Source organism: Paramisgurnus dabryanus, chromosome 9, assembly GCF_030506205.2.
Source record: "Paramisgurnus dabryanus chromosome 9, PD_genome_1.1, whole genome shotgun sequence".
Classification (NCBI taxonomy): Eukaryota; Metazoa; Chordata; class Actinopteri; order Cypriniformes; family Cobitidae; genus Paramisgurnus; species Paramisgurnus dabryanus.
Window position 1 is genome coordinate 33,059,448 of NC_133345.1, and position 22,874 is coordinate 33,082,321.

The 22,874-nt window shown below is 37.7% G+C and overlaps 1 protein-coding gene across 3 annotated transcripts; it reads right to left on the reverse strand.

The window, feature by feature from the left end:
• Positions 1-713: 713 nt before the first annotated feature.
• pkma (pyruvate kinase M1/2a) lies at positions 714-20,395 on the reverse strand. Of its 3 annotated transcripts, none has more exons than XM_065257907.1 (11): positions 20,239-20,395; positions 14,907-15,085; positions 14,260-14,351; positions 10,064-10,195; positions 9,185-9,371; positions 8,733-9,003; positions 8,493-8,643; positions 8,231-8,383; positions 6,653-6,819; positions 1,621-1,802; positions 714-1,534 (listed from the first exon to the last, which is right to left on the reverse strand). In XM_065257907.1, exons 2-11 carry the CDS (start codon positions 15,061-15,063, stop codon positions 1,428-1,430), a joined length of 1,599 nt encoding a protein of 532 aa, XP_065113979.1. In that variant the 5' UTR covers positions 15,064-15,085; positions 20,239-20,395; the 3' UTR covers positions 714-1,427. The 3 variants fall into 3 exon arrangements, with proteins under 3 accessions (XP_065113979.1, XP_065113978.1, XP_065113977.1); XM_065257906.1 differs by lacking the exons at positions 6,653-6,819; positions 20,239-20,395 and adding exons at positions 6,152-6,318; positions 17,848-18,119; XM_065257905.1 differs by lacking the exon at positions 20,239-20,395 and adding an exon at positions 17,848-18,119.
• Between the last annotated feature and the right edge of the window lie 2,479 nt (positions 20,396-22,874).

Here is a 22,874-nt window from a genome sequence, read left to right on the forward strand (position 1 = left end):
GTCATTAAACATTTTGATAAAAAAATAAATGCTATCAAAATAAGAAGCATGGTTACAAAAATCTCATCATGTACTATTCTGCACATGATTTCAAATGACATCATACAAACCAATTTTGTTGTTTTTTCCACGTTTAAGGGGAAAATTTTCATTACTGCAATGTGTCCATGACTGGATTTGGGTTCTCTGACATGGAAATATTTATTAAAAAAATCTAAAAAATTAAAAGCATTGTAAATGTAGAGACAATAAAATGGAATATAAATGTGTCCAAGAAAATTTCTCTCATCATCCGCAACAATTTTCAATCATTGTTTGAGCCCTCAAGGAACTAACATAAAAAAAAAAAAAAAATTAGTTGGAAGGGACATAATTGACTATAACACTCAAGATGGCTACCAGGTAAGCAGTTCTTATTTTGTTCTCCAGATAAATTTTTTTATTTTGTTCGTCGTAGTACCAAGACAACTTTTTGGTTCTCATTACCGAAGCATGAGTTTGTAAATGCATATATTTAATGTAATATCTTGTGGTAATGATAATCTAAAAAATGTAAATAATTTTACAGGAAATGTTTTAAATCCTCTAAAAATAATGGTTATAGTAAGTTCAGACCTTAATCTTATGTGTAAACATGGTTAAAAGTTTTTTTTAATTCTGAACACAGATTTTGTGAGAATCGCCGAAAAGCATTGACATTTAGAGGCAAAGAGCAGGAGTTTGTCATCTTTATTAATTCAGTCTTATACAACACAACACTTCAGTATTATACTATAGTTACTCTTAGACTTATGGTAATATTTTGATCCCTTGCGACACAAAGCAGGCAGACCTAAGCACACATACAACACACAACTCTCTCAACACACAAGCATACTGGAGCCACGCTGATGGAGGCGATTGCAGTTTCATTAATATTCATCTCACAGAGGAAAAACTTACAGTGATCTTGAAATATTCTCATGTGCGTCCATCATTTTTTGGGGTAAGCCAAACATCTCTATATAAATAAGTGCATCGACTGGCCTGTCTGCCACACGTCACTAACAGTAAAGTAAAACACAGATTGTAACATCGGTTGGGAGTGTGAACACAGTGCAAAACAAAACAACACAGTAAGTGCTCATAAACTAGATTTACACACGAGGATCCCCTCTATAAACCCACTGCTGATACATTAACCAATGAGCAGGAGAGTTTCATGACCGATATCAGACATGCAGCTCTGCCTCAAACCTAATGTGACATTCAGTGGATGTTAGCTACACATCTGTGGATAAATATGACTAGCACATATAAATGAAATGAGAAGAGCAGGTGTCTACTGATGATGGACCGATCTTCTGCTTTGATTTGAGACGGGCCTGCTGGAGTAAAGGAAGGGCGAGAGGGATGAAGTGATGAGGCGCTGTAAAGGAGTGTGACGTTTACTGCACGGGTACAACACGCATGGTGTTGGTGTAACCAGAACCCGGGCGCCAGCCGGTGAGAACGATGACCACATCGCCGGGCTTGAAGAATCCACGAACCTTACCTGAGAAATCACAAATGAAAAACCAATGAGCATTGAATCTTAAATATATTGATTATTTGATTCAAGTGCACTCTTTCTCTGCTTACCGACTTCCATGGCAAAGTTGACCCTCTGGTCCACATCCTCGGCCCAAACATCATGAGCGGGTTGGTTGTAGAATATGGGGAAGATACCGCGGTACAGGTGAGCCTGTCGGGCGGTCTGCCCACTACGGGTCACGGCCATGATGGGTGCACGGGGTCGGTAACGTGAGATCAGATGAGCAGACCTGAGAAATCAGACAGAAATGTGTGAATGAAAGTTGCCATGGAAACAAGCCTTAAGCCAGAACATCCTGGTTTTCTAAGAAACGCTGTGTATTCTGGAAGATGTGATTTCTGTTATCATTGAAAAGACAACATGGTCAAGGACTGCTGATAATAGAAATCACATGCAAACTCAACCCTACTGACTAATCCATGCATTAACAGAGAGTCTAAACATCTGTCTATACTAAAGCTTTCTTTACACACAAACACACTCGACACATTCATTCAGGGGAAGAGGGGCAGAGAAGATAAACACAGATTTTTTTTTATGTAAACAGACATTGTTTGTGTTATTCTGATTTATGAAGGACTTACAGCAGACTTTTATTATGCTGCGTTTACACCAACCGCGTTGAAGCTTCAAAATCGCATCTACCACGCATCGTTTGCCGCTTGAACAGTTTGAATGCATTCGCACGTCTAGAGCGAAGTAGACGCGTGGAAGAAACAAGAATTGACGCGAGTCAGAGTCGACGGGAGGGGAGGGGCAAGTGCTATGTGGTTGTCTGTTTGCAAGATGACTGATGTTGATTGTGCATTTATCGACAGAGTTACCAATTTGTATTTGGTCACCTTACTATAGGGGAAAAATAAACGGCGCAGATAGATAAACGTCAGTGACTCAAAAGTGAAATGTGCATTTACAACTTACTAGGTTGCCCAATGTCCTCACTGACACTCTTCCAAGCGAGGTCCTTTTTATTCCCGCCTCTATAGAAATAACAACTTGTGTCGTATAGTATAGCTCCGGGTGACTGCTTACGGACAATATCAAGCATTCCTCCATGTTGAATGAGTGACTCCGGGCAGGGCTGCCACCACAGCAGCAAGCAGATTCCCGATTGGTTAACGCAGCTGCGAAAATCCGCCGAAGTACAAATGTTCAAACTTGGGCGTCAGCCGCAAATTTGCGTCAAACGCAAAATGCACAAAAAGCACCATTCGTGCGAATGAGGCAGAATTGCGTCTACCGTGCCGCGAGACCTCCAGATGCGCGTCAACGCATCTTTACATTGACTTAACATTAAAATCACTCGCGCTTGACTCCTCTACCGTGGCTGGTGTAAACGCAGCATTAAAGCTCAAACCTTTACCATCAGATCAGTGTAATATCATGGAGTAGATGGTTATGTTAGAGACCTAATGTGGTGACATTTGTTTAATTTGTGTTGTGATCTGTGTAAGATTTTGTCTGTGAAATCCAGGTTAAAGTCTCGATCTAATGATGTGATGAGGAACATTAAAGTTTGATTTTAAACGTTGACACAATCTTAGTCAATATTAAAGATATTTACGTTATACGTTTCATGAATGACTGCGTTTACATGCAGCCAATAACCCGTTCAAATCCGGAATATTAGCAATAACCCGGTCGTGCACGTCCATGTAAACACCGGCAAAAACCCGAATATGCTCATATTCCTGTTTTTAAAATCCCGAATATTACCCCTGGGTTACCTCTTTTCTAACCCGAAATTTTGGTCATGTAAACGCGCATCGGGATATTCCCATCAAAAGGAACATTGATTTGTGTACTGCGCATGTTCTATTCGCAAGGAATCTTGGTCTTTTGAGTAGAGCAACTTCTTGTATGCGCCAAAAAACCCGCAGGGAGTAGGCTAGAGGTAAGCATGGTGAGAGAGATGCGCCACACTTTTAGAGCGAGGAGGAAAACAATTGCAACAACCGCGTTTTTCACGTTAAATTAATATATAGCTATTCTTGTTTTTCAAAGCATACATGTATAATAAAGATTGTCAATAGTTATGAGAGTAACTTGTTTTTTTTTTTGTGAATTTGAATTCAAAATGTAATACTATGCTATTCATATTTCGTTAAATACAGTGAATGTGTGAAAAAGTAAAAGATGACAGAATAACTGTAGCGTCGTCTGCATCTTGATGCAGTTTTTAAGATTAAAATTACTTTAATTTAACTGATCAACACAAATACAAAGCGGCATATAACTGATTGCTTACCAGCATTAAAACCACTTAAAATAAAAACCTTAGGTTTTTTCATGTATACAGCGTCCGCTCCGTGGATAAGGATGTTGCAATAACGCCGGTGGCTTTATTATTAACTGACTGAATACTTATACCTGACATTTAGATATGAAAGTTTATCATCAACAGTACCTGCGTGAAACATTATAAACATTGGTGATCATCTGCCGACTCGACTGTTTTTGCACGTTCTCAACGGCTTTTCGTTCTATCCGCGTGAGGTAAAAATTTTTGTTCTGTACTTTTTTACTTGCGTGTATTTCTACATATTTTCGCCCAAGTAACACTCAGGATATAATGTAAGTTATTATAGATAGCATATAAGCTTGTTCTGAAAGGATGACAATTATAAAAATTATCCATCCAGCTTAATTTAGCCAAAATAATGATTTATTCGTTTTCATACTTATAGATGTTAATTTATCTACTAATATATTATTGAAAATGCCATAAATAAATATTCATTGCCTTCTGTCAGCTATTGCATTCGTTTTGTACATTTACAGGTGCATGAATACTGTCTAATTTTAATTTCTTTAAGACACTGTTGTGTTCTGTATTTACCGATGCTCTGTAAATATGCACTTAAAAAACCTTCTTGTTAGAAAATCGTTCTTCACTAAATTTTTTTTTTCAAAAATATATTTAGCTGAAGGCTAGTATAGCTTGTTAATCTTTTTCTCATAAAAGGAAAGACATGTAACTTAGCCTACCCTGCTTCTACATCGGTGCAGCTTGTTCTGGATTTAAATAATAATTTTATTTTAGTAAATGAAGGCAGTAAAATCGCATTGCGCAATAGTGAGCCACGCAAAATCACCGCATTTACCTTTTAATCACAGTTTACATCAGGATATTGCCAATTCCATGTATACAGGGGTAACTCTCTCTGCTCACGCATGTAAACGGGTTATTCCGAATGTTTCAGAAACCCGAAACCCGACCTTAACCTGACCATAACCCGAATATTTACAGCATGTAAACGTAGTCACTGTTCTCTACATTATGTAAAAGGATTTTATGTAGAAAACTGAAAATAAAGACTGACTGTGTTAGCAGACTAGGTCACATACAAATAGGGTTGCAAAATTATGGGAATTTTTAAGGCTGAAAGTTTCCATGAGAATTAACAGGAATATTTGGGAGAATAAACTGGAAATTTCCTATAGCAGGGAACTTAAATAGCATCATTCGGTTTAAACAACAAGACTTAATGCAACTGCAGTTGAATTTCTAGCCAGTAAATAAGAATTAAATGTAAGCTTTTATTGAACATTTATAAGGCTAGCTATCATTTAGCTCAAGCTGTGATGCTCTTTTTCATTCTGCCATCCAGTTTTGTGTTATCATACAGAATCACTGTACCACCCAAAAGTTTAGACACATTACTATTTTAATGTTTTTGAGAATCTCTTATCAAGCCTGCATGTATTGATCAAAAATCCTTCAAAAATAATTCTAATTTGATTTTTTTAATTAAATAAATTCACAGCTTGATGAGCGCAAGTATCAGGATTCTTACAAATTTCTGTTACCTTCTTACAAATGTCTGCTTATGACCAAACAAAATGCGTATTTATGTTTTGTATATGATAGAGTTTATATACATTTTCAAATAATTCCCATAAATTCCTGTTAAGGTTTCAATCTGGAATATTTCCGAAATTCCTCAGATCAAGTTCCCCTTTGCAACCCTACATACAAACCCATTGTAGACTGATAAAGAAAGACCACCACAAAAATTAATAACTTGTGATCCATTCACAAGTCAATATTTTGAAATTGAGGTTTATTCATCTTAAAGCAGAATAAATAAGCTTCAAAAATAAGCTTAATAAATTTTTTATTATTAGAAAATCTGCAATCCGAGGGTGCTAAAAAAAAATCGAAATATTGAGAAAATCTCCTTTAAAGTTAAGTTAGATTACTAATTATAAATACATTTTTTTTATACATTTATGGTAGGAAATTTACAAAATATCTTCATGGAACATGATCTTTACTTTACTTGATATCCTAATGATTTTTGGCATAAAAGAAAAGTTTATAATTTTGACCCACACAATGGCTATTGCTACAAATATACCCATTATGACTAGTTTTGTGGTCTAGGATCACATTTATGATTTGCTGGTCGTGCTCAACATTGTCTTATAACTATCATCTTACAATTATGTATAATGGCAGCTTAATGTGAATGCACTCTGACCTGTGAACTTTGTGTGATATGTAGGTATCTGACCAAAGCCATCTTACCTGTGACCGCTATGCTCCACTATTCCCTCAAGCCCCTCCCTTCTTACCTGCCGGATTTGGTGAGCACAATAAGAGCGCTGGCACAGCATTTGAAGGAGGCCTCGACGGCACCCACAGCTACAGCATCTGATGGGTCAAGGGTCAGATGAGTGGAGCGTCGCAGCTCCTCAAACAGCTGTCGGTGAAACATGGCTGCCTCTGCCTCTCGGGCAATCTGACAGCACCAACCAATGGAGGGAGGGAGGGGTTATACACAATCATACCATCAAGCATACAGACAAAGAGCAATACAGAGAGACGGGCCTCAATGTTTACACCAGTCCTTTAGACTCAAGAAATCTTTTAATCTTGTCTAAATTAATTTAGTTAAATTCAGTAAATTGTGACATGGAGAGGTTTTAATGAGATCCAGTCTTTCAGGATAACACTGGTAAACATTAGCATGTCTCTCCCATCTCGCTCTCTCTCGTCCAGTCATCTTCTCTCCCTAAACTCCCTGCTTCCTGATTTTAAGTATTTTCCACATCATCTTCACTCCTCCTGCCTACCTGCCGGACCCAGTGAGGACTATAAACGCGGAGGCCAGGATTTTAAATGAGGCCTCCACGGCGCCGATGGCGATGGCCTCGGCGGGGTCAGTAGAAGGAGGCAAACAGCGCCGCAGGTCCTCAAACACCTGCCGGTGGAACATGGCCGCCTCTGCCTCACGAGCAATCTGATGTAGGCGGTACACGATACCAGCAGAACACAGCAGAGAGACAAGACAAACAGATGTGTGAAAGATCAATGAGGAGAAACAGGTCAAGAGAGATGAATGTGAACAGATTCAATGTGAAATTGAATTCAGAAGAGCAAAAACAAGGAATGAGAAATGGGTAGACAAAAAAATGCAAGTTAGTTTGAGGAAAAGGTTTGTGGAGAAAACAAAATAAATGTTAAAACACAATCCAATAAAAAACTATTACATGCAAAATAATACCAACTACAAATCCTGACCATCACCATAAATCATGAGAATAAATTTAAAAGTCAAACAGGGAGTAAAGATGGGCTTTATGATTCGGGAAATATTGGCATCATGCAATGATCAGGTGCATTCAAGAGAAATCAGGAGGAGAAAGGAGAAAAGATGGAAACAGTGAGGATATTAAACATGCTGCTGTGACTGTGAGCATCAACACGATAAAAGTCAAATATTTCACAGTAGCGCACACGAGAAACGGCTGGTGAGTTAATGGCCACATCTGTGAAGGTTTGTATAACCGTCAGCCAAAAGCACATTTTTTTTTACTTATTAAGAACTAATCAATAAAAAAAAAAAAGCAGAAAAACAGACACTGATTATGAGTTTTGGCAGACGGCTGTTTTCTTTGACTGACCCTGACACAACAAACAGAGACCGACAAAACCAGCAAATAAAGAAAAACATACATGCATAAAGAGACTGAAGCATGCCATAAATGCAAATGTGCAAGTAAGAACGTTTAAAATTAGTATGCTATGCATTAATGATAAAACGTTATGGTAGTAAGGTACCAAAGGGTCAAGTTGTGTCTCTAATGGTGCTTTCTATTGGATAGTACGGCTTGGTACGGCTTTACATCCGTGAAACAAAACACGGTTCAAGTGAGTAACCTTTTTGGGATTATAATGTTTCCAGTCGTGCTGAAAATGTGTTCTGATACTGCTAGCACAGATTGATACTTTTCCACAACTTTTTGAGTGAGTGACAAATAGAGAATCTTATCTCATTGTTTTGCCCCAAAGCCAGCGATAATCACTGATATCAGTTGCCTCCCGTTGCAAAAACTCACTAACTCTGAGTCTGCTGGCCATTTGCGTCACAAACTTGAAGATTGCACTTTATATTTTCATAGTTTGTGACATGCACACCACCGTGGGTCGCACTTCACCACCGTCACAGCCCTATTTAGTGTTGGAAAAAATTAGCATTTGTTTGTATTGCGTTTTTTACAATAATGTCACGGTAGTAGATGTGGTGGCACTACTGTAACAGTAAAGCCGGTGACTTCCGGCGATATCGAGCTGGTCCCATACCATGTACTATCCAATGGAAAAGCCGGATAATGGTGTATTTATTATATTGATAATGAAGGAGCGCTTACCATGTGTTGGGTGCGCACAGCCTCCAGAGGATAATCTCCCTTTGCGGTCTCTCCGCTCAGCATGATGCAGTCGGCACCATCCAAAACAGCGTTGGCCACATCACTGCCTTCTGCACGTGTGGGGCGGGGCTTCTTAATCATACTTTCCAACATCTACACACACAGAGAAATCACAGGACAGAAATCATTGCCATGTTATCATTAAACAGTCCTTCCTGTTTATATCCACCATGAGTAAGAGGTGTATTTCAGTATGGCTGACCTGTGTGGCACAGATGATTGGCTTTCCTGCTCTGTTGCAGCGACCAATCATCATCTTTTGGGCCAGGAACACTTTTTCGGTGGGGATTTCGATACCCAGGTCACCACGGGCAACCATGATGCCATCACTGGCCTCCATGATCTCATCAAACCTGGTAAACAAGAAAAGACACAGTCAGATTACACAAAATAAACATCAAATTGGATCTCTTGAAGATCTTCTAGATTTGGAGAAACTCACCTGCGCACACCCTCGTGGTTCTCCAGCTTGCTGATGATCTTGATGTTCTTGCCCTTCTCTCCCAGCACCTTACGGACCTCGTGAACATCGGCCGCTTTGCGGATGAAGGAGGCGAAGACCATGTCAACCCCCATCTCTACACCGAACTGCAGGTCCTGGATGTCTTTCTCAGACACGGCAGGCAGGTCGACCGCAGCGCCGGGTAGATTTACACCCTTCTTACTGCCCAGGGTTCCTCCGTTCTCAATCTCACACTGTAGATAATCAGAGCCTGAGACAGACATAGACATCATTTATTATAGGATTTCATGTCTATACTCAAGATTACATGTAGAAAACTTCACATTTTCCCTCAACTATTTCATCATTAGAAACACTCAGGTTAGCAGTCTGGTATTTGTAAACAGTACTTGACCCTATTTTGATTCACCCACATCATATGAATCACTCACCGATCTCCAGGACCTGGAGGGAGATGAGCCCATCATCGATATAAACCTTACTGCCCACTTCCACCACATTTGTGATGTTCTTGTAGTCCAGCCAGAGGTTGTTCTCATCACACTTCTCCATGAAAGAATCATCAAGGGTCACTTTGATCTTATTTCCCTTCTTCAGCTCAACTTCTGCCGTACCGCTCTGTAGGACGATAAGACAGAAATTAAAAATTAAACTTCAAAACACTTTACATCACATCAAGTTCACCTGGTCACGATTCAAGAACTAATGTTATGAACAATTCAACAATTATCCCCCGAAGACTTAAGGTTGGTCCTAGACTAAAACACATGTTTGAGCTGTCTCAACAGAAAATAAATCCTTCAGAAATCATTCTAGTATGAATTTTAATCAAATAAATCCCGGCTTGATGAGCCCAAGTATCGGGACTCTTTAAAATTTCTATTAGCTTGCATGCATGTCTGCTTATGACCAAACAAAATGTTTATTTATATTTGTATATGATAAATTCCTTTCAGTTTTCCAATTTGGAATTTTCCCAAAATTCCCCAGATGAATTCCTAACGGAAAGTTTCCATAAATTTACCAGAAACGTTCTGTCCCTTTGCGACCCTACACATAAACTAGTGTACCTCATAAAGGGTCCAGTGCCACCAGGGAGCCCCAAGATGATGTATTTTTAATAAAATAAATAAACCAAACAAGCATTAAAATGTGTTAAAACACCTAAAACCAAGATATGTCTTTGCAGTTAGTTTTATAATGAATTCACATCTAATGCCACCAAGCTCTATAATAGAAATTGTGAGTAGGGGACTTGAAATATTGTTGTGATCAATGCGTAGGCTAAGGCTGAGATGAAATAAATGTACCCCTCTAATGAGACCGGTCCGGATCTCGGGTCCCTTGGTATCCAGAGCGATGCCCACTGGCCTGTACTGAATGCTGCCAGGCTGGAAGCTGGCACAGGCTTCACGTACATTTTTAATTGTGTCTCCATGATACTGAGATGGGGAGAGAGAGAGAGAAACTGTTAGTTCAGTATAAAAGGTGTTAAATTATTAACTGCAAACACAGGAGTTTAAATGATAAATTACACAGATATAGAAGTTTTCGAATGTGTCACACAGTAGCATGAATATAATCTGACATTGAAGGTTACATCACGCACACACGCAATCGTCTAGACGAGTAAAACTAGGTTACTATCTCACACACATCATCCTGTATATTCACAAACAAATGATTAACAGATAGTTGTATGTACTCATGGATGACTAAATAATGAGTCCATTGGTTAGTGTTTGCGTGCATGAGAATGACTTAATGACCAGGCTGTAAAGATCTGATTTTAAACAGCAGGTTTATTAAGTACCTTTGATCTGTGACGTTGGTAATTTTGTGTCATCAGGGTTTAAATTCTAGAGTTGGAGTTTCTGTTCACAGAGCGTTTGACCTCGAGTATGTCAACAGACCACTGGTCTAACACACAAGCACTGTTTAATGAAGAGTGTGAAACTCTTGTTTGTTTAATCGAATCATTCAGATAGCAGGTTAGCTGAGACACATCAGAGTCAGGTTACAATGGGACATCTGACACAGAAAACTGATCCATTTATGAAACAAAGGAGGAAATGTGACATAAGACTCGATGCCAAAATCTACCGTAATGAGAAACAATCATCTGCATTTACTTTTATAACGCAGCTAAAATAGGAGACAAGCGATTGAATTAAACAATTAGACTTAAAAACTTAGGGTTGTTACATGAAAACGTTTTCAAACATAAATGGGAACGCTTTTATGCAGTTTGGCTGTTCGTTAACACACCTTTTTGTTTCAGTCTAAAGTTTAGAAAGGTAAAACTGTGATAATGTTGTCCTAATGGCTTTTTATTTTGTTAATAATGAATAAAATTAATTCTCATCAAGGTCTAAAGTTGAAGATTAAAAAGAGTTTATTAATTGGTGGCAGAATTTCCACATCAGTGAAGACTCAATTTGTTTTGTTTATCATCATTTTGACATTTAAAGATGTTTTACTATTTAAAAGTGGCAAAACTTTTATATTTAAGGCTTAAAATAAAAAAAATCAAAGATATTATATTAGTAAAACTTTTTAGTAGTGGGTGGCTTTTGCACTTTTAAAAGTACACATCTACATGTGAATACACTAAATTAAGTGCCTTTTTAGCTTTAATAAGTGAAAAATCAAATTTAGTAAATATTTGGGTTGATTAGCCACTTAATCGGAAAAATACTCGCAGATTAATCGATTATGAAAATAATCATTAGTTGCTGCCCTAGTTAATTATGTGTAATTTCTTAAAAATCGGTCACTTCTGTTTTTCACTACCTCGTTTTACATAGGTGTCTTCACGGCACTTTTCATTTGAAATATATTTGAAATGATAGAAGGTCTTTAATGAAACCGCTTTGGTCTGCTGGGCCAAACACATCAACTATTTATAATGGCAGCACTCACTGTTAGGGTTGGGCGATGTCCCCATAAATTGGCAGTTGACGATGGTTACGTAAACAATCGCGATGGACGATGATATCGTTAGGCGGGGGGGGGGGATTTTAATTTTTCGTTATTATTCGTTATTATATAATTATTATTCGTTATTTTACTTTATTACTTCCACTTAAGAAGAGTTGTGCACTTTTTATTTTAATATATATTTTACATAAATACTATTCTGTACTTAAAATCTATAATTTTGTTATTTTACTATCCTAACTAATGTCTCTTTCCTATAGGTTGCACATAAGGGGAAATAGAAGCTTTAATCCACTGAAGAAGAGTTGTGCACTTTTAAGCACTTTTTAATCTCTTTACATAAATATTTTTTTCTATTTAAAAGCTATAATTTCATTATTTTACTAACCCAACGACTCCTCCGCGCTTTCCAAATTTTGCACGTAAATATCTGTGCATATGTGCCACCAGTACTCCGTCAGAGAGCGGGTCTTCAGCACCGCGGGGAGCAACCAGCACTTCAATCCGCAGCTTATTAAAACTAGACAAAGTGAACAGGGCCAGACACATCTAAATTTAAACATGGTCTGTGTATGTAAATCCCGCGTTTCGGTCGGAGTGTTGTTCCCGTTTTCTTGTTCTTGACGTTCCCTGAATTTATATCTTAATCTGCCGCTTCAGTGCAGTATAGCCTCAATGTAACAATGAGCACGATCTCCCGAGACACTACAAAATGCTACTAATAAATGATTAATATGGGCTGTTTTCTTGTACAAAATTAAATATTTTAAGATAAATGTACAACATGTAAAAAGACAAGATTCTAGCAATGTCAAGATTAGGGATGGGCATTTTCCAGTAATTTACTAATTTTTTTAATATTTAATTTTTCGAATATTTAAGCTCTTAAAGAACGAATATTCGTTTATTTAAATTATGTTAATTAAGACATGCGTGTTTTGTATTTTTCATTTTGTCATAATTTCACAGAAGGCTTATAATTAGGAAATATCCACAGCAAGCTAAACTTTATATATATATATATATATATATATGTATTTTAAGTTGAAAACATTGTAAAAAAAAATATATATATATATATATATATATTTTAAATTCTTCTTAAAAAATATCCTTCAGAAAAAAATGCGTTAAAACTTAATGCGGAGCGAAGTCTAGTCAAATCCTTAGTTTCAAGTCGGTCGTTAGTATTAATTCATTATTGTTTGATGTTACATACATTATATTATACCAAATATTATACACTAACCCCAAATCTAAGCGAAGTTTGAGGACTTGCGAAGTTTAAAGTTTGAGCCCGGAGCAAACGAAAAAACACATCTACATAACCGACTGCTCAGTCGCCATATAAATATCTTCTCAGTTTAGTTTGACGTATTTGTGAATAAAGAAAACCATATTTATCCTACCTGCTTCGGTGAAAGCCCGTTCTTCTGACTAGATACAATAATGCCGGTGCTGCGGAGAAAACTCTTCCTGATGATGGTTATCCGATAAAAACAACAGACGGATTGAACAAGATTGAAAATCTGTATTTAACATTATTTTACAAATAACGTAAGCTGGCTCGATACATTATTTTTGACTGTGCAAAGTTACTAACGTTAGCTTAATTTAACAACATTTTACAAAGACGGTGCTTTGCTTTAAACTGCCATGTGCAGTTATCCGGTTCATTTTCGAAAGAGCACCGCATATAATAAATGTACTCCGTTTCATTTCGTTCTCCGTGTCTGTCTCTTTATTAACAAAATAAAGTAGCCTTTATAACAGAAAGCTTACAAATCTCTCATGATGTGTTGATTCGGGCGGCGGAGAAGTGAGCCCTCACTGAGCCAGTGGCCAAATATGGCGCGGCGCGGACAAACCCGGAGATAAAAGGAAAAACTTAAATTCGTCTGCAATCTGCATTGCCAAACAATCAGAAATACATACAAATTAATGTTCATGTATATTTTACATTTAAGTCTGTAAAAGACAGTATAGATGAAGTGAAAAAGCATTAAATAAGTTGTTACCCTTTGGTGGCACATTAAAAACAAACAAACATTCGAATAGCATTTTTTAAATTCGAATTATTATTGCCATTCGAATATTCGAATATCCGTGCCCATCCCTAGTCAAGATCAAATGCCTGACAGGATATTTTCACAGACTAACACACGTCACGTCTCACGTCTTCTATTTAATTTATAGAGCCATTCACGCAAAGATATTAGGTTAACTATAGTCTATATAGAAGAGAGTAAGTGTATGTCGACTCGCAGCGGAGTGGGGGCGTGGCATCACGATGGTGTCTCTCCATCGTGATGTCAGTCAACCATCACGATGGACGATGATATCGTCTATCGGCACAACCCTACTCACTGTAGATCTGGTAACAGACTACCTGTCTCTCTCTGTGACCTTTAACCCATCCTGAATACATTAAATGTTTCTTCAAGTCTACAAACGTGAATGTCATTATAAATGGAGATAGTATAACCCATCATATACTAACAGAGGTGGATTTATAAAAACAGTAGAAGTTTAACCACAGACTGAAGGTAAATCATGAAGCATGTACCTCATGTGTCCCGTGAGAGAAGTTAAGACGGGCGACGTTCATGCCGGACTTGATCATCTCCTTCAGCATGTCGACAGAGCGAGAGGCTGGTCCTGTGATCGCAACAAAACAATCACTATTATAATGACAATACTGTTACTGATAAAGCATTGTTTTAGCAGCATAAAGCTGTTGGGTTCAATCCCCAGGTAACAAAAATGTATATATAAAAAAAAAATGTATAGTTTGAATAAACATCAAATGCGAATTCAACAAATTGGTGAGTACATTACATGAAGTCAATGCAAAGATGTGAATAAGCGCAGGGCGATGCAAATGACTCAAACTGGGTGGCACGATTGCTGCGAAAACACGTTATTTGCCTCAAACACGTTTTTGCGCAAGTTGAAAATATTCAAGTCAAGCGAAAAATTTGCATGATATATCAATGGTGTTTGCAATAAATAAGCGGATTTGTGTACTTGACTAAAAAACCTATAGCTGTTTCTCAACGGTGATGACACAAGCATACACAATTATACCATATGTCTCACGTATTATTAACCATCTGTACTTTAAAAGTGTGTTAGGACTTTTACAATAACAGCCCACCAATCAAAGAAATGACAGACAGAAAACACAAAGCATTTCGAAACTCATTTACTGACCAATAGTGCAAATGATTCCAGTGTTACGGGCGATGGTGGGCTCAGAGTCGATGTCTAGCAGACACAAGTGGTCCAGGAAAGTGTCGGCCATTGCGGCACTGAGCTGCTGTGTCTGGATAAAGGCTGAGCCCATATCCTGAGCTTTAGTTTGGGGCATTCTGGAGAAGGTGGGTATTGTCCTGCAGGGGAGAGAGAGTGAGAAAGATGAGATGACATCTACACACACATATATCTATATATAGAACATTTAATTAAATCCTGAGTCAGCATCATAATCAGTGTTAGGATTTCTCCGCAAGTTCAGACAAGATCCTAAAACTGTCATTTTTTTGCTGAAAAATGTACAGATAAACAAATGAAGAAATGAAGTAACAGAATGTCTTATCCTGTTTAACCCTTAAAAAAGGTATGAGCTTAACTCACCATTTTTGTATTCTTAATGGGCTTATTTTACTGTCACTGTTAAGCACCAATACACCAGACACATTCATTGTACTGTAAACCCACATTAACTTGGCAGTAAAACACTTCTGATATTGTTTCTCTCTATGTTCAGAAGAGAGGTGTGGTAAAATGAATGTTTACTTTTCATGTTACGCAACAAACTCTCTCACAGAAATATTAAAACATAAACCATTTCCTGTCTCCTGATCAAGTAGTGAACATTCTAGAACTGACTAGTGATAGACCAATAAATGGCAGTGGACGACCTATCAGCTAATATTTGAATTTTTGTATTATTGCATTTGCACCAGACGAAAATATTTTTCACTCTTTTCGTTCCTTACTCTAGCTGTTCCGAATGAAAAGAAACTCAGATAAGAGACAACATCTGACAAGACAGTAAATTACCAGTACAATAATTCACTTTCTTACAGTAGTTGAATTTTGATACATCATGCACTAAAACTTGTGATAATTTGATAACGTTCACAATAAGATTTTCCTGATAAACCGATGATGACAGCTCGATTAGTGATCGATATTTACGCATTATTCGTAATGCTGTGCAGGAATTTTGCAGACGGCACTTCCAGATGCTGCACACCATCTTGGTTTACAATCACAATTAGACTTGGAGGAGTGAAGTAAGAAAAATGGAAGACAGTAGCAGTGTTTCCATCCAAACATGTCTGGAATCTTTTCAAAATTTGCAAAAAATAAAATCAAGCAGGAATTAGGTGAGTTTCCATCAAGTGGTTTAAGTGAATGACTGTGGTATTGGTTACCGAGTAACCAACAGTAAATAAAACAAGGCACGCTTGGAAAACAGAGGAAGTACTGCATGTAGTCATGATGGGGCAAGTTTAAATTTAATTTAGAACGCAGCTTGTAATTCCTGAACTAAATGCTGTGCACAGAAGGATGAATGCAGCATTTTTGATGAGCAGTAAGGACATAAAGACCACGTTGTGTTGTGTTATTGATTTTACAAGTTATTTTCAATCTGTAATCTACCTCAAATGATTACTTGTTTGGAAAGTATGTCATGTTCTGAATAAAAAGTAGTTTAAAATTTGGCTTTTACAACTTTCATTCAGGAGCAAAAACCTGCCTTTACAGATGTGTCATTAATCGTGATAATTATCGATAGATACATAAATCTTTTGCCCATATTGCCCAGCGCTATGTACAATAAATGTACATTTTGAGCCACCTATTTTCTGTTTGTCTCTTATTTACTGCAGGTTTGCGTTATTTTGGCTGTTAAATAGCTTTCTCAATAATGACAATTCGCCATCGTCCATAAAAAAAAAAATCCAGTCAATTCATTAGATGGTTATTCAAAGTGGCATACATTAAAGTCATGCATGATAATATAAATTATAACCTATATTCAAATGATATCTAGGTTTTGCATTAATTTCCAAGGTGGCAGCAATGTCAAGGCTCCAGACTAACTTTTTTCACTAGGAGCACAGTAGCCCCCAACTGAACATTTTAGGGGCGCAACCAGAAAATTTAGGGGCACACACCGTAAATCAACATGCTAACCAAATATTCACATTTCTACTAATTTCCTAGTTTCAAATTCAGTGTCACATCACAAAAAAGGTCAAATTTACTGTTCGCACATGTGCGACTGGATGTAAAATTCAGTGGCACACTCTCAAATTTTGGTGGCAAAATGCCACCATTTGGTGGCAGTCTGGAGCCCTGAATGTTACTATAAAAGCACTTGTAATAACCAGAATATGTAGATCCCTGTTGAGTTTTCATAGGGATGAGTTTGTGAGGACTTCACTACGGTCAGTAACCATCAGCGACCACATAGCATTACAGTCTGGTGAGCAGTCGTACGTGAGGAGACGCACAGCACCGTTAAAACCACACAAGCTTTTCCACACATAGTCGTGTGATGAGTAAGAGTTGAAAATCCATGCCCTCGTGGTGTGTGGCAGACACACTCAAAGCACTTCCTGATACGACAGGAAATGATGTAAATGTGTAAAACTTCATGAAACGTGCATTGACACTGACAGAGATTTTTTTATTGATGTTAAAAACACAAATGCATTCCATCAGAGCATGGCAAATACTCATGTTGCCATTGATTGATTTTATACTTCAACAAAAGGTAATTAGCATCTTCAGCTAACCAGGGCACAGATGGTCAATAAAAATGAATGTCACATGTTCGCAGTGTTTTTTTTAAACCACATTCCAACCCATTCCAAAAATCCCAGTAGTAAAGAGTTTGCTGACTATTTAAGAGTCCAATGGAAAGGAAAAATGTGACTTTAAACTAACAACTCTGAATAAGCAGAACCAATCATGCTAGAATAACCTGAATGAATGCAATTACATCTGACTGTAGACCCATGACACAAAATAACCACCACAAACTGCACTAGTAACCCATAGTCTTTTCCTGGGCCTAACCAAGTATACATTATTGATAAGTACACCATCATCAAACACAGTGCAGACCTGATCTCACCTGTAGGCCCTCAGAGAGACACAAAAGGCCTGCGATCCTACCAGAGCCCTGCAGGGGAACTTTAGCGTGTCAGAGAGCCGCTCCCCAACCCGGCCACTGCAGCCGAAGACGCTGGCCCAAATGACGCAGCATTTAATGTGCTGCTGAGAAGTTTGAGCCTTAAATCCTCTTCTCTCAAGAGAGGATAACACACGCAAGCCATACGTGCAAGCTCTGTTCTGTACGAGCAGACCTGTCCTAAATCTACAGACCCACATGAGTCGCTACACACATGCTGGTTTATCTGTGGACTGACCACTACAGGCCGTCAGCCCACTTCACTTTAGATCACATTACAATACAAAAATAGACACAGGATCCCTGTGGCACTATAGTGGGCACATGACACACATGACAGTGCAAGAAGGAAGTGCTGCGGCGGCTTTCCCAGAGATGTGGATTGGAATGTAACGCAAACAGGTGGCGGCAGCAGCATTGAGCTCAGCATCAGTTGCGTTGCATTTTGCTGCAGTTGACACCTGCATTAAGCCACAAGGGTGGATGCACGCACTGATACACAATTTCTGTGCTGATTTCCTAGAACAGGGATGGGCAACTTCAGTCCTGGAGGGCCGGTGTCCTGCAGAGTTTAGCTCCAACCATAATAAAACACACCTAAAGCAGCCAACTAAGGTCTTACTAGGCATACCTGAAACTTTTAGGCAGGTGTGCTGAGGCCAGTTGGAGCTAAACTCTGCAGGACACTGGACCTCCAAGACCAAAATTGCCCATCCCTGCCCTATGACATCCACTGATACTAATAGTTTGGTTTTTTACAAACTACAATTTTGTTGTCAGTGGGGCGGAAAGTTTCTAGTACATTTCCGTAAACTTTTCATGGGAACTTAATCTAGGGAATTTAGACATTCCAAATTGGAAATTAACGGACATTTTTTGGGATTAAATGGGAATTATTTGCAAATTTTGCAGAATCCTGATACTTACACTCATCAAAGCTGGATTTATTTGATCAAACATTTATTTAAAAAAAATCATTTGTGCATTTAGGTTTCCTGTTATAGGCCAAATTCCCTATTTATTCTTATTAATTCCCATATATTCCTGTTAATTCCCATGTAAAGTTTCCAGCCTTGAAAATTCCCAGAATTTAGCAACTCTAGTTCTGATGCATTTTTCGGATGCCAAATAGTGAAATGCTTTTATCGATGATGATTATTGGCCGATATATTAGTGCATACCTAGTAGAAAGGGGTGTTATTTATTGCAACAAAAAAAAGGTCACTTCTGGTGAAACTAAACGGGACATTACATAATTAATTCCCAAATTGCAGTAACAGACATTCACAGCTTCCCTTAAATGATTTGCCAGTTTGATTAAGTAAATGAGTGTTTATATTAAACTCTGTTCTTTGTTTTTGCCTTCACATTACACACAAAAGCCAACAGGCCTCATGCATCAAATACTAGTCAGTTAAATTTATCTAAACCACAAGTCTGCAGAAATCTAACAGTGCAGTGATTACACTACAAAAATAGAAAAAAAACACACTAATCCTCCCTCACAAAATCATAATTACAAACTAACCACGCGCCTACATCAGTAGAGATTGCGCGTGCAGTCAGTGATTCAGTGCTCAGAAGAAGAGGAATAATTGACCGCGGCCCGTTGAATTATTTAAAAATAATGCACACAAAAGATGAAAATGCATAATTTTCCAATAATTCAAAAGGACCAAAGTCAATTATTCATCTTAGCACGGTCACTGTGGTGGTCATTTTAAGACATTTGACAGGTCAGGTGTGCGTTTTAAGAAAAATAATGCAAAACCGTCAAACAGTTCTCAACCAATCAGAATAAAGCATTCAAAAACCCCGTGGTATCATGACTAATAATGGAGAGACCCTCATGGAAATCTCTGTACACTGCAAACACACGCGTGGGCCTCTCTCTAAAGATCAAACACCTCGTGTATCATTCATTCTGATCTGGGTTCGGTCCAGTCATGCGGTGGATGAAGGGGAATGTGGCGGATGCGCAGCAGATCACGTCCCACCTCTGCGTCACACCACAGTTTTCCGGACTGCGCATGGTGAAAACTCAGTCAAAAACATTCAAAATGCAGCACTGATAATGATTTAACTGTCGAAATAAAGAGATGAAGGACATCACGCAACATGTCAGCCATCGTAAAAGCAGAGAATGATGCGTAATATAACGGTTAAAGCGAGAAACCGTCACATACGTCAGAGTAAAAAGAGATTGAAAAAAAAACGTCAGATGAGTAACTAATCATTGACTGAAAATATCCGACTTTAGAAAAACAGTACACAGCGACTGAATGATATAAGTATAATGATGTTAATTGTGGAAACTGCTGTGAGGACACTCACCTGCGCTTGTCGACGGTCAGTCGTGAATGATGCACTCCGGAACGCGAGCTCAAGGTGATCTGCCGAATCAACCGGAACTACTTTAGCCCCGTTCGCGGAGGGATACTAGTGACGTCAAACTATAAAAATGTCACTATAAAAAGTTTTTTTTTTTGCTACCATATTTTACCTTATTGGAAGAAAACGTTTATAACACATTATTGTTATTTATGACGAATAGGCAAGTCTGTAAAGTTTATGTCTTTAATTAAAAAGCCAAAGCTCGAGCTTCTTGATGGAAAATTACGAAACACGAGAAAAGGGAAGTGGGAAGGACCAATCAGAGCGCGAGAAACGGCACGGTGCAGGAGCACGAGGAGATCACGTGAGCGGAGGATGCTGCGTTAATAAACTACAAATAATCGTAACATAATTTGTTTGTGACTTTCACCACGTTATTAAACATCGAAGTTAAAGCGTTACGCTTAAAAAACGTAATGTAGTGGTGTATACATCAAACACACTGAGTGATAGCGATGCACTTCCGCGTTAATACATCCAGTATGAGAGACACGCGCAGACGCACGTAGGCCCTTTGCTGCATCCTTCATTTAACTCTTTAATGAGCAAAACTAACATCACAAAATCATATTTCATCCACCCAATGTCTCTAAAAACCAAAAACAGCATAAATACGATAGTGTACTATGGTAATACCATGTATTTTGGTCATTCAGGTAATTTTAGTTTTTTATTTGTGACATTGGAAACTGTAGTTACTGTAATAATGCCACGGTTATTGCATGTACCATGATCATGCTGTGTAGATAGATGCTCTGTCTATTGTTATCCGATGGGTATTGTACCATTGCAAAAACAAAAAAATGCGTCATGATAATGTTACTCTTTGAAAAACCACCCTAGTATCATGATATGTAAATGTGGAAAATATTCACTACCGTGGAAATATATCTGATAGTAGCATTACCATAGTGCTGTGTCACTAAAGTACTTTTTGGTTTGTCATTTTAAACCTTCGAGAAGCAGTTGAGGTGAATGCATGAGATGAGTGCCATTAACTGGACAACAGCGTCCTCTAGTGTTCATTTACTATCACAGTTACACTACATTCACTTTATTTCATGGCTCATGATTGTACTGTAAATGTAGATGTGTATTTTTAGAAGAATATGTTATTAGGTTTAAAATTTCACTTCTGTAGTATTAAACCACACTCACCAACAGTGTCAGGAATTAATTGGCACTTGAAATTAAAGTGGGAAATTAAAAAAAGTCAATTGATTACATTAAATAAAGACTAGTCAACACTAAAGGGCAAATATGGTTATTTAATGAAAAGTGAGTTTCTAATACAGTTATCCTTTAAAGAGGGTTTAAAGTGTTTATTATCCATGTTCAGTGTTGGGTAAGGTACTCAAAAAAAGTTATTAATTAGTTAGGGTTAGGGTTACTAATTACATCTTCAATCATGTAACCAGGTTACTGTACAAATTACTCTCTACTGTACAAATTACTCTCTAAAAGTATTAAATAAATTATTACTAACTACTTCCTGTAAATAATACAAAGATAGGCTTGAAATGGCTCAAATAAATTATCTAAAAGTATTCTGGTCGCACTTTTTAAGATCCAATTTTCACTATAAACTAACTATTAACTACTTTTGCCTCAATATAGTCCTAATTACTGCTTATTACTTAGTAAAGTAGTTGTTAAGTTTAAGTATTTGTCAGACTTGGGTAGGATTAAGGATGTAGGATAAGGTTTTGCAGAATTAGGCATTAATATGTGCTTTTTAAGTATTATTAAACACCCAATATCTCAGTAATATTAATGCTTAGTTATAACCAACCAGTTAATAGTGAGAACTGAGTGTTAGTATTATTCTTCAATAAATATCAGTAAAGTATTTAAAGTGAGAAGGATACATAAAAACATGCATTTTAACCTTAGACTTGAAATGTTGACGTTAAATCCACTATTGTATTATATATCATTGATCTACAGTTCATACACAGTATTTACTTCAATTAAATTACAGTAACTTATTACTTAATAACTATTACACCCAACGATGCCCATGTTAGTGGAGTTTGCTGACATGTTTGATAAATGAAAGCACACATTGTTTCAAGATGTTGCTCTTTTATCCTGCATGTATTCTTTAACCAATGAAGCGATGTTAAACTGTGCACAGTTAGTACATTTTATGTATGACTTTCATTATTTGCTAGTACATGTTACAAGTTGTGCTTGACTTTGTGCTTCTGTTGTAATAGTTCAGCAGGAATATGCTATAAAAGATTTATGTGAAACTATAGGCATGACTTCACAGCTGTAATGTCTGTGTTGAATTCCAGTAAAATCTCACATGGATTGAACCTTGGGGGCCTAAGGGAGGGATACAAGAGAGCACAATACTGTCATCATTTATATGCATATATATTCTGCACCAGTGCCAAGTGTTGTTCTGAGATCAATACAACATAAACACACGTGTAAACAAACAGATGGCAAGAGTGAGGAGGTTTTTAAACTCACCTGTTTTCTGTGATGTTCCCTCCACTACTGCTGCCGCCACTGCCCATCCTGTCAATCACACACTGATCACAACTCACCTGCTGCATGTCCTTGTG

Bases quoted from the DNA above. Each gene is read 5' to 3' on its own strand.
- pkma (XM_065257906.1), bottom strand. From the start codon at position 18,104: ATGTGGGTCTGTAGATTTAGGACAGGTCTGCTCGTACAGAACAGAGCT. The intron at 8,384-8,492 runs GTCAGCCATACT...CTGTGTGTGTAG, and splicing joins CAATCATCTGTGCCACACAG to ATGTTGGAAAGTATGATTAA. The intron at 1,803-6,151 runs GTAAGAAGGGAG...CTGATTTCTCAG, and splicing joins GTGCTCACCAAATCCGGCAG to GTCTGCTCATCTGATCTCAC.